This window comes from Epinephelus moara, chromosome 3 (assembly GCF_006386435.1).
Source record: "Epinephelus moara isolate mb chromosome 3, YSFRI_EMoa_1.0, whole genome shotgun sequence".
In the NCBI taxonomy this organism is placed as follows: Eukaryota; Metazoa; Chordata; class Actinopteri; order Perciformes; family Serranidae; genus Epinephelus; species Epinephelus moara.
In genome coordinates, this window is record NC_065508.1 from 38,785,862 (window position 1) to 38,800,546 (window position 14,685).

The following is a 14,685-nucleotide window of genomic DNA, read 5'->3' on the forward strand; positions in this document are numbered from 1 at the left end:
CATTATTCATTTTCACTATACATATTGTTAAAGGTATACTATGCAGGTTTTTCCTGAAAATATAAATGGACTCAAACAGGAGTAATCCCACTCAATCATCACTCACCCACTCTCAATGTATGGTGGTGTATTTAGCTGAAGAGACTCTTCCCTCTACCTGGGTTTTTTTATTTTCTCCCTCTGTTCTGTGTCTGGGATGTTTATGGGTGTGTACCGCCACAGTGCACAGGTGAAGTCAGGACTTTATAAAAAGTGATATTCAACTAGCTAGTGCTAGCGCTTGTTGCTTCAGGAGCCACCATCACTGTTCTGCGAGCTGTGGCCAGCATTTTACAACACAGTCTCTGATTGGCTGCTTACATTGTCAAATCCCTTACATGCAGATCCCTGACTGGTTCTGATTGGATTTTAATTTCTGGACGGTGTCTGGGGCAGCACCGAGTCCAGACTGATACAGAGAGTGAAACAGACTGTTGAGCTTACCAGGCTAGCCCACTTCCAGGACAAAGTACCTCTGAATATCAAAGTGACTTGTAGTATGTATTTTATGTTTATGTATGTTTGTATGAAAAAAGAAAAAGCGACCAGCCCTACATGAACATGATCAAATACAAAAACATGTCGCATATCCACCATTCCTTTCGATATAATGATATACAGTACAACACTGTGTATATATACATATACATACATACACATGTAGACATGTCTACATGTGTATGTACATGTACATGTTTTTGTATTTGATCATGTTCATGTAGGTCTGCAACAACCTGACCCGTATTCTATATCTCCTGAACCTTATGCGGTGGGGTGTTGCAGCTCTATATGCATATAAAATCCTCAACATATTGTTTTTACACAATATATTTTTCTACATAATATATATTTGTTTACACAGTATATATATATTTCTCTATACATGATCGCATGTACCACTAAACATTATATATATATATGTATTTATATATTATATTATATTTTATTTTATATGGCAGAATTGTCCTCCTATTGGAGATGTACCACATGGTGTAATCCTTGCATTATGGGTATTTAAGATGGCGACTTCATTGTAAATGATTAGCAGTCTGAGGAAGAGCATCACGCTCGAAACGTCACGCAAAATAAAAAATTGCATACGGGAGCTCTTTCGGTGTGCGGATCGCTTTTTTTCTTTTTTCATGCTTTTAATACTTTGTGATCCAGCACCCAACCCAGTGGGCTTCGGGGATATGCGTGTCCTATTTTTTATCATACTTCTAAGTATGTTTGTATGCCTCTTACCTTATTCCCCTTTCTGTAGAATAACATCCCTGGAAGTGCCATGACACGCAGGAATACATATGTATGCACTGACCGCTCAGGCACTGACAGACACTCTCTTCTGCAGAACGGCAAAGACAACAGGTACCGTTTTGTGCTTTATTATTTGTCAGTATGGATCTTTAATTGGTAGAATGAGCAGGTAACAATTTGATGAAGGCACAGCCACACATATTATGGAGGTAAAGTAAAAGCAATTACATAAAGACTAAAATGATATATTAACTTTAAATGATTCGTGCAAGATGACTGCTGTAGTAATTTTACTTTAAGATATTTACTTAAAGAAGTAGCTGTTGTTCCCTTCAGTTATTCTGTTGTTAGGAGAATGTGTGAAAATCTGAAATAGAACTTCAAAGTACATTTTGTTTCTTGGAAGCTTGCCGCTTCAATTCCTATACTTCTACTGACATTATGTCCACATCTTCAAATTCAGACAAAATAAGACATATTTCTTCCATCATAGAGCTAACAAAGCTGCTAATCATTAGAAGCTAACACAGCTTACAGACAATGGGGAACAGTGATATACTAGATTCTGGTGCTGATGTCAGTACTAGGGAAGAGTTAAAAAAAAAAATCAATGAAAAACAGTTCTGCTTTTTATGTAAAAGGTTCCCTCCAATAAAGGTCCAGTGTGTAGGATTTAGGTGGATATATGGGCAGAAATGGAATATAATATAATCAGTGTGTTTTCTTTAGTGTATGATCACCTGAAAATAAGAATTGGTGGGTTTTCGTTACCTTAGAATGAGTCGTTTATATCTGCATATGGAGCAGGTCCTCATCCACGGAGATTGCCACATTGCACTGTCATGTTTCTACAGTAGCCCAGAATGGACAAACCACACACTGACTACAGATAGGGCCAATCATATTTTATTGTGTTCGCCACCATTGTTGAAAGTCCAATTGCAAAGAGCAGTGCCTGAGTTACACTGATTTGTAACGTGAAACTGCTTCATTCAGTGTTTTTACTGGTTTAAATCACCTGGTCTGGTTATTTTGGAGAGGGGAGACCTCTGTGGATAGTTCCACTCCTGATGAAAGCCTTCTGAACGTCTGGATCTTATGTTACTGGAGAAAAAAGGTGACTACACATTAGCATGTGTTGGACTAGCTCGCCGCAGTGACATGCCAGACTTCATCAGAAATACATGGATTTGTAATGGAACTACTTTATTCAGTGTTTTTACCATTTAAAATATCTGGATCTGTTTGTTTTGGAGAGGAAGAGACTTCTGTGGATAATTAAAAACCTCCTGATAGTCTGGATCACAAAAAGGTGAGCATAAATTTGCTTATGAGAGAAAAGGGGTGAGCACACAACAGCATGTTGTGGGCAAGTCTCCAGTCTCCAAGACGCCCAACAGCGTCGGAGATGCACTGATTGTAACATGAAACTGCTTTTTTCCAGCATTATTAGCAGTTTCAATCGTCTCATCTATTTGTTTTAGAGAGGAAGGGACCTCTGTGGATAATTCAGCTCAAGGTTAAAACCCTCTTAACAATGAGCAAGGAAGGAATTCTAACTGCAGCCATTTTGAAATTTCATACATGTTATTCCTATGGTCCTAGACAGTCCAAAATAATTAGTAAACGTGAACAACTCTCCAAAATCCAAAAACTAGTGTTGAAACTCAAAATTGTTATGTCATCGGTTATAAAGTCTGCAGATGCTCCGTAGATAACGAACAATGAAAAATGTTCTAGATGACAGTGAGAGCACCCAGGGGAGTGTTCTGAGAATATGGGTACATTTTCTGTTTCATAACTGAGAACACTACAATAGATTAAAGCTCATTTGGCTATAAAAACAAAAACAAACATTCTCTGGGTCCACAAAATCAGGCTCCCATCCATTGTCCATGGAGCAGCTCCAGACTAAATACTTAATGACATCAAAAATTTTGAGACCTACCTCTCTGGTTTCTGGCTCGGAGAGAGAGTAGCTCATGTTCACAAATATTGATTTTGCTTTCCAAGGCCATGGAGATAACATATTGGAATTCTTAATTTAGGTGGTGTTAACCTTTAAGTAATGAATTGTGCTGTGCAAGCAAAAGGTAGGGAAATGGGGATTTTATCTAAACAAGTTATATACATTTTAGGAAACCAAATAAAAAGGTAAAATAAATAAAAAATACCAAGGCCAGCTGAGACACAACCCTTCTTTTTTCTTGTCTGCAGCTCCCTGGGCCACCGCTTGCCTGCAGCGTCTCCCTCAACGCTCAGCATTTCTGGGGCCGGAGCTGCCTCCTCCTCTTCCTCTTCGGACCGATGCCGCCTGACCCGAGGCTCCACCATCCGCAGCACTTTTCATGGGGGGCAGCTGAGGGACCGTGGGCCCCCAGTCTACTCAGCCCCACCCACTTCACCCACCTTGTCCCACCATGACGCCAGCCCTCTGCCCCACGCCCGCACCAGGGCGACCTCCAACCTCTTCACCAAGCTGACCTCGAAACTCACTCGCAGGTAGATGCATGCTTCATGTCACATATCACAACATCAATACCACTCTCATGTTTGTGCATTAAAAAAACATGAAGCTACAGCCAGGAGACTGTTAGCTAAGCTTAGCATCAAGTCTGGAAGTAAGGGGAAACAGGCGGTCTGGCTCTCTTTAAAAGTAAGAACTGAGCCTACCAGCACTATTAAAGATCACTGTGTTTTTTACTCAATAAACAAATGAGATACATAAAGACCCACCTTGTGTAAAGTGCTGGTGTGTGTGTTTTTAACTTTTAACAGAGTCAGGCTAGCTGTCCCCCTGTCTCCTATCCTTGTGCTAAGCTAATAGTCCATTGACTATAGCTCCATATTTACAGTACAGACTTGTGAGGGGCATCAGTCTTCTCATGTAAATCACTGACAGAAAGTATATTTTCCAAAATGTCAAACTATTTACAAAAATTTGATGTCAAGTTTAACTAATAATAATATTGCTGGAATTAAAAGTTTTTAATATATGTATTATGTTTTGGGGTTGTCTGTCTGTCCATACGTATTTTCATCATTATATTTACACTTTAAACCGATAGAAAGGGACTTTTTGTCATTCAGACAAGATCTTGATTTATGAAGCTATTGTCATCAGTTATGACAATCCTTCCTACCTCTCTCCACTCTACAGTACTTTTATTTTCAATTCCCACATTTTTTATAGAGAAAAGAGAAAAGCCATAGAGAAAAGGCAGTGGTGGACAAAGTACTCAGATATTCTACTGAAGTAACAGTTGCACTTACTCTGTTACAAGTAAAAGTCCTGCATTCAAAATTTAACTTAAGCATAAGTACGAAAGTATTAGTATCAAAATATATTCAAAGCACCAAAAGTAAAAGTACTCATTATGCTATCAGAATAATGTATATCACATTATTGATACATTCATGTGTTGATCATTTTAATGTTGCAGCTGGTATACTGCCACTCTCGGTATTGCAGTGAAAAAAGCATTTTCCCCATAGACCACCGCTGTTACAGAGACATCTGTAAAATTGTAGACAGGACACCTTGAACTGCAAACAAGGTCAATTATGATACTTTTTATTATGAATATTTGATCCACGGAGGTTTCATATTAAGAAAACTTTCCCTGAGCTTAGAAAAGTGATTCAAATATCTGTGATGTCATCATAATGCAAAGTTTATTAGCCTAGCGGAACTGGTGGGTCCACAGGTACCCAACAAGTAACCCACAAAAAGCTGTGTTACAGGTAAAAATATGTATATAACATAAAATATGTTCATGGGTACAGGCATGGGTAAAAATTAACTACACACAAGCAGGCAGTAAAAATATAATAAAAATGTATTTTAAAATTTCAGAATAAGACAAATGGAAAAGATGTACAATATATGTGTCATATTTTGACATCTAAATCAATATTATCAATTTGCAATTCCTTTTATTTTTAAAGTCAATGACACAAGTTGAACCTTTGACCCCCGTCACATACGTCAACCACGTGTAGGACTCCAGCCATGAAACTTTGCAGCTGAGGATGAGGTGGCAGCCTACATTGAGATCAAGACACCCAAAGATGATCCTTTTGAGGTTTTATAGTGGTGGAAGGAGCATGCTAAAATGTTTCCTAACCTGGCAGTGATTGAGCAGAATGTTTTCACCATCCTGGCATGGAGCGCAGCCAGTGTAAGAGACATCTCCTCCATTGGATTTGTAATTCAAGAACAGAGAACTCATCTTCATGTGAGTGATTGTAGCCTTTGGTGAAGGTCGGGTTGCGGGACCTTTATTAAGGGGTCGGTTCTGGTACTGAGCTTTACGGTATGGGCGGGTTTTCAAAAGTGGACCCATGCTCTCCCGTGCTCTCTTTAGGGTGTTTTAGGGAACAGCAAATGGCGATCCTAATAAATAAACAAAAACTGGGAAGAGGGTACAATGGCTTTGTTATTTGCATACATTTTTGGTATATTTTAATTTTTGCAAATTTGTTTTTGTTTTAATTGTAAAGTATTTCTTCAAAAGATAAGATTCCAATTCAAACCAAGAAAATCAAATATATGATATGAAATCATGCAGCGTTGTGAAGTTCTTCGTTTCAGCTTGAGCACAGCCTGGATATGGATCCATGCTTATCAGAACATTGTATTTACCCAGGCCTTTTGGCAAGCCCTCCTGTGGCCCTGGATTATCCTCTGCTTCCCTCTCCCTCCCAGTCGTCATAATCACACGTCTAATCTTATCAAACCTCAGCTTTATCCTTGCCAATCAGCTCCTGCGCTGCGCTCTTTTTTTCCACTTGCTCTCCTGTGACTCAATAATATACTCTTATCCCCCAACCCCACCCCCTGCTCTTACCTCGTATTCCCTCTTTTTCTCCATCTTTATCTCTTTGTGCTTTCCCCCCGTCATGGCATCAGGGTCAACCTTGACCCGTCCAAGCGCCAGGGCTCAAACAAATCAGTCTCGGGTTGTACTCTTCCACAAGGATCAAAAACAGTTAGTAAGTTCCCATGTCTCTTGCTTCTTACTTGTTTCCCCGTGCTGCCCCATCTGTCTGCCTGATTCCTCCATACCACCATCTATGAATTATTGCTTATTTGCATGACTTGTTAATCATCTTCGTACTGTCAAGGTCCCACATACTTGGTTTCAAGCATGGTTGCAATCAACGAAGATTGTTTTGGTTTTAACTTTCAATGTCAGGATCAGTGTCATTGTCAATACACACTATCTCTAATTAGTATTTATGATCTTGCATATAAATGTGCCCTTAGAAATACTGTTGGATGTTTTTAGTTTGTATTTGTGGTTGATGGGTAGAAAGTCACTGAATATTTTTTCTATGTGTTGTTGGTAAGAACGGATGGGAGTGTGTAGTACCATTTTTACAGAAGTGATTTAAAGTCAAAGAACTGCATTTATATCTGCATGCTTTAAAAGCTGTGAGCAAGAATCAAAAAAGTACAGTAAATTTAGGTGAGGACACAATGTTGTGCACATCACGTGCTTGGTGTTGTTGATGCTTGCTTGGTCTCATTGTATGATATCCAATACTGAATCCCATCTCATCTGAGTTGTCGGCTGGTCGAAAGGCTGATTTTATTCTAGTGGATTACCTCTTACTCTTCCTGTTTGTCCTGCAGGGTCACAAATGAATCTGAGGGAATCAGGAGATTTGCGGTCACAAGGTCAGTGCACATGTTCCAGCTGCATCAATAGCACATGATCGTTCATTTGTTTGTCCACCTTATTCCTAACCCCCATGATACCTTGCATGAATTTTATGGGTGCCCCTTCTGGCATTGAACCAGAACCAGTGTTTTCCAGTGGTAATGGTATGGTATGCTAATCCCCTTTTCAGAATCAGAAATCAGACATTGTGATTTGTTACAGTTGCTCTGATGTAAAGAACAGAGAATTATAACAAGTAAGAATAAGTGTATGAAATAGAAGTATGTAAATATAAAGTGATTGAATGTGAAAAAAATGTGCATTATCATTATGCTACAATGTTTAACATTAGTACTTAAGATATTAAGAATAAAATGTATATCTTCACTGTGCTAAGTCTAAGTGTTTAAACATACAAATATGTGCGCTGTGCTACATTATACTGTATAAACTAGTGTTACATTCAGAAATATAAAATATGTATTATGCTATAATGGTTACTACAATATATACATCAATAGAATAAACATTAGAAATATGTACAATTATGTGCATTGTATGTTGAATACATATATACATTCAAGAGGTGTTGGTGAGAATAAAGTCGTATACTGAAGAATATAGCACAGTTGAATAACAGCACCAATTATTGCGCTGTATAAAAAAGTAGTTGTACTTTAAGTCACTATTGCACAGTATAAACATAATAGACAAATATGAATTTTAAATGCATATAGCTGAATTAAGTCTAGAGTAACTGGAAAATAAAACCTATGAAACCCACCACCTGTTACACCTCAGATGGGATAATGTGATATTATTTCTATCATCTCTGACAACTATCTGAAAGCACTGGTTGTTCTCCTTTTTAACCAAGCTTATTAGCAGTTAGTTTGCCTTGCTACATTAACATATTGTTATTTTTAACAGAGCCCAAGCTAGCTTACAGTAAACATGTACTCCTAAAGATGATTTATGATTTGATACCACTCCTAAACAGACATTAACACGTTTACTGAACATTTAACATAATTCTGTATCTATTTTAGCTCAATGTGAAGTGGATAAAAATAAACGGGATGTTTACCAGCTATTGCTCCACTCATCTGCCTTAATAACACAGTGAACACATTTTTTTTTTTATAACTGCTGATTTATTAAATGGAGTTCTATTGAGTGAAATATAACACAGAATTTAAGTAATATCAATAATTAGGGCTGTCAAGTGATTACAAAAAATAATTAATTACCTGCTCTGTGATTAATCAATATAAATTAATTGTATACTTTTGCTGTGAATGTTTTTTTTTTTTAAAAATGTCAATTCAAATTAATATTCATAAAGTTGCTGGATTTTGGACACAATTGTCCCCCTGTCCTCCACCACCGAAACTGGTCTGCAGTCCAGTGCAATCCATTTTGCAAGGGAGTTAGTTTGTCGATCGCAGGTAGACTTACTCAGTTTGTGTCTGAACGCCTGGTCAAGTGTGGCTTGATGAGGCTGGATGCTAGTGTTACCATCAGAGGCTGTGCTAGCTCAGACCTCAGGGTTCACTGCTAATGTGATATTTCAGACTTGAAGTACTCCGATGGTATGAAAATTCCTTACTGCAGACATTGCAGAGAATGGTGCTCCTATCAGCAGTTCCATCTGGGCATTTTTTAAATCTGAACGTTCATTCACAGGGTCAAAGGGCACCACAGTGTTATTAACGTGTTATTTTGTCTATGATTAATGAATCAAAATTAATGAATTATTTTGACAGCCCTATCAGTAATATAAAGTAGTAGTAAAATAAATAACTTTAGGCAGTAACACTTTCTCAGCCTAGATGACTAAAGACGTATATTTCAATGTATACTGCTGAGTTTATTTTCAAAAGTAGATTGAGAATGCAGTCACACAGGGACAGACAGGGATGTCATGTACTGACGCTGAGTGACAGACATGTTATCCTAGGTATCATTCTCTTCTGCAAATTCTGATTTATCTGATCTTAAAACTCTTGATTTTATTTTTTCTTATGTCTTGTCGGTGGAGATTCTCAGTCATAGCTTTTTGGTACACAGCGGTTGCAATACACGTTTGAAACAGTGAGGCGCTAGAGTGCGTTATCCTTTTGAATGCAATATATGATTTCAACGTTAGATGGGAGAAATTTCTACACACTGTGGCTTTAAAGCCTGCAACTCTGTACCAGTCATTTAGAACTGAAGAAACTTCTTGGATGAGAGGCGAAACATCTTCAAGTAACACAAGCAAGTCCAGTTGTCTACGATATAGCACTTACGGTTTTTCTTATGTCATTTCATACACTCTAAAAATGTAGTGTATGTATTAGAGTTGGGTAATCCTGTCCTGTATTGATTTAATAAGGGATGATGTGTTTTATTTTTTTATTCAGTATAATTCAGTATTAATGTTGTACAGTACAGGTGGCAACCTGTTCTTCACTGTTGTTAAGCAATGGAAACTGTATTGGTGTTAATAGGAACAATCCTTTTTGTTCTGGGTGCATGTTCAACATTGTTGTTAAAGTAACAAATTTAGCTACATCTGGTTGTTGGTGACCATACAGATCTGTGACTAACTAGCTTACTGCTGTTCCCACTATCACACCCTAAGTTTTGCTCATAATCATTTTTACAGAAGGGCCCTCAGGAATAAGGTGAATATGAGTCTAACAGAAGCAGCCATGGTCCAATGCCTGAACACTTTTTTTGTTCCTCCTCTCCCTAGTTGCCATCTACCTGGGTATCAAAAAGCGTCCGAGCCCCGGGCCGTCGGACGTGGCTGGGATTTGAGAGGCGGTGGGCGGCGGGACCCTGCGGAGGTGGTTCTGGCTCTGCGGGAGGCGGCGCTTGGATGTGGCTGCCAGGTCCACCATGCCGGCCCATTTCTGCTCTCCTGCACCCACGGTGTGGCAGGGGGCCGCGTGGCTTTTGAGGCCGAGGTGTGCCATCTTTCCACGGGCACCTCCGAGACTTCTAACGGGGTGCGCTACACGCGACTCTGGGGGACACCGCTAGCTTTTCGGGACATTGCCACCCAAATCTCTAAGGACCTTGAACTTTGAACAGAGGATGTGTTTGCGTATGCGTGAGTGTTTTTGTGTGAGTGAGTGTTGATGTGTGTGCGCAAAGGAAGAGGAGGTGGAAATGGGCAAAAGGGGCGAGGGGCTGGACCCGAGAGAAAAGACTTCTCCTTCTGTTTCTTTCATGACGACCCCCCCAGCACACACACACACACACACACACACACACACACACACACACACACACACACACACACACACACACACAGATACACGCACACCTGACCTGTAAAGTCACATAGACTGAGGCATCCCCCTCCACCCAATCACCCCACTGAGCTCAGCCAACTTCTTCACTGAGTGACTGCACCCACTGGACCTGGATCAGACGGAATCTAGTTGAATATTTTTTATCGCTACTCTAGCCATAATGACACTTTATTTTGTTATTTATTGCTCTGATCATTGTTTTTACCCACTGTCACTTTCAAAAAACATATTCTCTTGAGTAATGGCCATCATTGACTAGCCAGTCCTTTTTTTAAATTGTTCTTTTATACCTCACCTTTATGTCCACCTTTTATCCCCTTTACCGATGACATGATTATCTGCTGACTTCTTAACACCTGGGGACAAGAACATGCACAGATGTGGATATGGTCCGACTCAGTGATCAGACAAGCAGCCACAGAGGGTTGCATTGCTTTGACTCGTGTACATACAGCAGTGACAACTGCAATGGATTTAGGGCAGTGGGAAAAGGGTTGACAGGCCTTTGAAACAGCCAATCAGAGGCTGACCTGAAACACAAGGAGCCAGTGACATCTTCCATTTCATGAACTGATACAGCTGTCACCTCTAAATTACATTTGTTTCTCTACAAGAGAAATTAAAAATGTAGATAATGTTTACTGAGAAACAAACTCTGTGGTTAGCAACATTTTTACACATACAAGAAGAAGAGAACATTTTGGTGCAGCAACTCCATGCTTTATTTTTGGTTCTTGCTACACCAATATGTAAATAAGTCAATACAGCTGATTTGGTGAAATATTATAAGGTTATATAACTTTAATACCACTGTTGCCATAGAATACATTTTCTATGCTGGCTCTCTGAAAGGATGAATATAGAGGCCTGCAAAGACTTCATGCACACATGCTGCTCTCTGGTTGGCTGGATTCATTGTTTGTCAGCGCTGGTCATTGTCAGTAAAACTTGTTCAAAGCCTTTGGATTTTCCAACCTCTCACCCATTTTCATCCCTTTACCTTTCTTCAAAAGCATTACACTGAAGACATGACAGCAGAGACACATACTTGAGAATATCTTTCTAACTAGAAGCCCTCTACTCTTTAAATCTTTCAAGGTGATTAAAGCAAGTGCGATACAAATGTGGTTCAGTCTGTTGTCCCACAGCAAAATAACAAATTCTTTGGTTCTTCTCTGTGCCATGTGATCTCGCCTCAGCTATCATCTCAGTATGTTCATGGGAAACACCAAAAGCGGATCAGCCAAGCAGTGAACCTCTCAGATTACACACTCACCTTTACAAACACAGAGAAACATGCACTTCTAAATGTCCACCCTGTCCTTTTTTGTGACACAGTCTATAAACTGGTATGTCCATTATTGATGACTGTGGGCTGTGGTGATCAGGGGGGAGTATTCAGAATCTGGATAGTCACGATGAAGGCAGTGTGCACAGTGTTTTCTTCTCGTTAGTCCAGTTGCCTTTAAAGTGAACAACCCCCAGCGCCTTCATACAGTGCATATTTAATGTAAAAAAAATAATAAAAGAGAGAGAGAGAGAGAGAGAACTGAGAAAGCTTTCTATTCTCCCTCCCTGTTTTTAGTGAATAACGTATTGTGATATTTACGTAGGCTACAGAGATCATGTTGTTTGGCTGCTGATTTACTGTTAATACTATCTCTCAGTTGTGGCTTTGCTCTTGGTGACCCGAAACACCCACTTACCCCACTCCCCATTTCCTTTCCTACTCATCATAAACTCCTCAACTCCCTACTTTTACACAGGGACGCCAACCTTAGCTGTCTGCCACCTTCGTATGTACCACCAACTTTTTTCTACGGTCACAACAAGCATTTGGCTTTCCTCGGCTCTTCGTTGAGACCCTGTTTTCTGGCAGGGGAACACTCAGCCATCATCCACAGTCTCACATTGTAGAACCATGTTTGACATCTTCTTAGTCCTGTTTGGCTTGTGCTGTTTCATGGAGCCCAACAGGGGAGACCGGTGTTGACCTGTCCTCCTCAGGGTGAGAAGCAGACACCAGTATGGACACTAGCAGTCTGTCCTTGTCCTCTCCCTGGATGTTTCTCATTGTGGTGTATATTAGCATTAGGTAATATAGACCTCAATGCACTTTGCTTTGACTTGAATCAGCTCCTTCCAGTGTACCTGTATAGGTAATACCCAGAACTAGCCACTGGAGGGCGCCAATGTCTTAAATGTGAAACACTTCAATTTGTGGATATTTGCACAGGTACTTTATTTATTTTTTAGAATAATATAATTTAAAAAACAGGATTTATATCAGTCATTGATGGCTGTATATAAAGTATATGAATATAATATATATCTTAGAGCTCAAGGTTTATTTATAGCTAGAGCAAGGGAAGTAATTCTAGTTTAAAGCAGATTCTGTCAGTGACAATGGGGAACAAAACCAACCTGCAATCCTGCATGACTTCAGAGTTTGGGTTTTGGGGGAAAAAATGAAACATGATACACACCTAGGATTGGAAGCTTTGTGAAATGCAAACATGAGCGGTTTCAGACATGAATTGATACAAAAAAAAAAATGGTGCTAAATGTAGCACCCGGTCTTTCCCCCGTTCACAAAAACAAACTGAGGGCTTGGGTGAAATACAGTGACTTCACTCCACCTTGTTTGCTAGAGGATAGGTTCAGTACACTCAAGGGGTTCAGAGTTCTTAGAAGTATTAAGACATGCCATGAAATGTACCACAGCACACAGTGTGTAAGAACAATGTTCAGTTTTAGATCCTGTAAGGACATTGGGAACAAATTGTGCAATTTGGTTTTATTTTGTCACCAGTCCCAATAAGTCCCTAACATGGTGATAGCCCTGGGTTGCATTCAAGCCATAGAAATGTCATGTCACTGTCTCCTGATAGCAAATATGAATGAGGTTGTTTGTGAAGCCTTCCGATGGAAATTGTTGAAGTGAAACAGGCTACAAAGCAAATAACTTAGTGTACAACAACTCACTCTTAGTATAAGATGGATGAACATTGTCTTAAGGTGAGATCTACTGTGAAAAAGTCTTGAAAAGATTTTGTTGACCTGATGTTTGAGTTAATGTGTATACCTGCACAGAGACAGTGTGTCACTGCTCCGAGTTAGATGGTGGATGGGTACAGTATTAGGACCCCAGGGGGCTCAGTATTTAACATGCACTGTCATTTCCAAACTGACTTTGGAAACAGTTGATGTTATATGCAAAAGTGACTGAAGAACACACACAGTTTGACCTGTATGAGTAATTTTACACTGCTCTGCTGTTTAATTCCTCCCCTCAGAAACAAACTGTAAACTGTCATCAAGTGGTTATGGTATATAAGGAGAATTGGATCTGAAGATTAATAAAATTCACTGATGTTGGCTTTTTTTTTTCCTTTATTTTTGTGTCTTGTTTTTACAGTTACAACACAATCTGAATATTTGATAATAGCTTTCATCTGACAAGGTAAGTATTAATATGTGACGGTTAGACTTTAGCCCTTTTTACACAGAGATAGGGCCACTATAGTGTCCCTTCTGTATGCCTCTTTCGCATTTTTACACAGAACCAAACCAAACAACAGTGTGTGATTTTTATGGAGTTAGATTTGTCTCATTAATACCTGTAAATGCACAGAGGGTGATCTACAAATATTTCTTGATCTGCACACGTGTTTTGCTATCCACAAATACAAATTTTTAATTTGTAACTTGTATTTTGGGTTTGCAAATAGATGTGTATTTGTAAATATATCATTTTTTCATTTGTAAAAAAAAGTTATTTGTAAAAAAAAAACTGAAAATTTTGTTTGTGAAGTGTGATTCAGCATTTCTGGATCACCTATCACACACATGCATCGCTTTCTTCAATGACGTAATTTTGAGACATTCTTGTCGAATTTCCACACAGATCCACAAACAAATAGCTCATGATTCACAAATGATCCGCCCTCCTCACCAGTAGCTGGCAGTGTTGTTCTGTGCATACAAATATTCCTTCCACAAACACAAATTTCGTATTTTTAACTTGTGTGTTGTTTTTTACAAATAAATGTGTATTTGTAAATATCTGGGGGGGTTTTCGTAAAACAAAAAAAAGCCATTTGTAAAACTGAAAATTCTGTTTGTGAAGTGTGATTCAGCATTTGTGGATCACTGATCACACACATGCATCTCTTTCCTCAATGACGTAATTTTGAGATGTTCCTGTCAAAATCCAGACAGATCCACAAACAAATTAGCCTGGTTCCAGACCATAGACCCTGCCCACTCAACTGAGTAGGCTTGCATCTCTGGTCTGGCATATGTCAATGAATTTGCGATTTATCTCGTCCAAACGATGGACGGACCAATGAACGCCGGGGGTGGGGGCGGGTCTAGCGATTAGCCAATCAGCGCCACGCTGATGTCAAGCTGTACGC

General features: G+C 39.3%; 1 protein-coding gene across 4 annotated transcripts in view; it reads left to right on the plus strand.

The window, feature by feature from the left end:
* Window positions 1-13,645, plus strand: part of mark4a (MAP/microtubule affinity-regulating kinase 4a) — a 56,407-nt gene extending 42,762 nt beyond the window's left edge. For 2 of the 4 annotated variants that reach the window (XM_050035623.1, XM_050035633.1), the window contains exons 14-18: window positions 1,304-1,407; window positions 3,514-3,798; window positions 6,209-6,291; window positions 6,935-6,979; window positions 9,703-9,917. In XM_050035623.1, coding sequence (XP_049891580.1) covers window positions 1,304-1,407; window positions 3,514-3,798; window positions 6,209-6,291; window positions 6,935-6,979; window positions 9,703-9,767 — 582 coding nt within the window. In that variant the 3' untranslated portion in view covers window positions 9,768-9,917. Of the gene's footprint in view, window positions 1-1,303; window positions 1,408-3,513; window positions 3,799-6,208; window positions 6,292-6,934; window positions 6,980-9,702 lie in introns of all 4 variants that reach the window. The other 2 variants (XM_050035618.1, XM_050035619.1) reach the window with 1 other exon arrangement.
* Window positions 13,646-14,685: the final 1,040 nt, after the last annotated feature.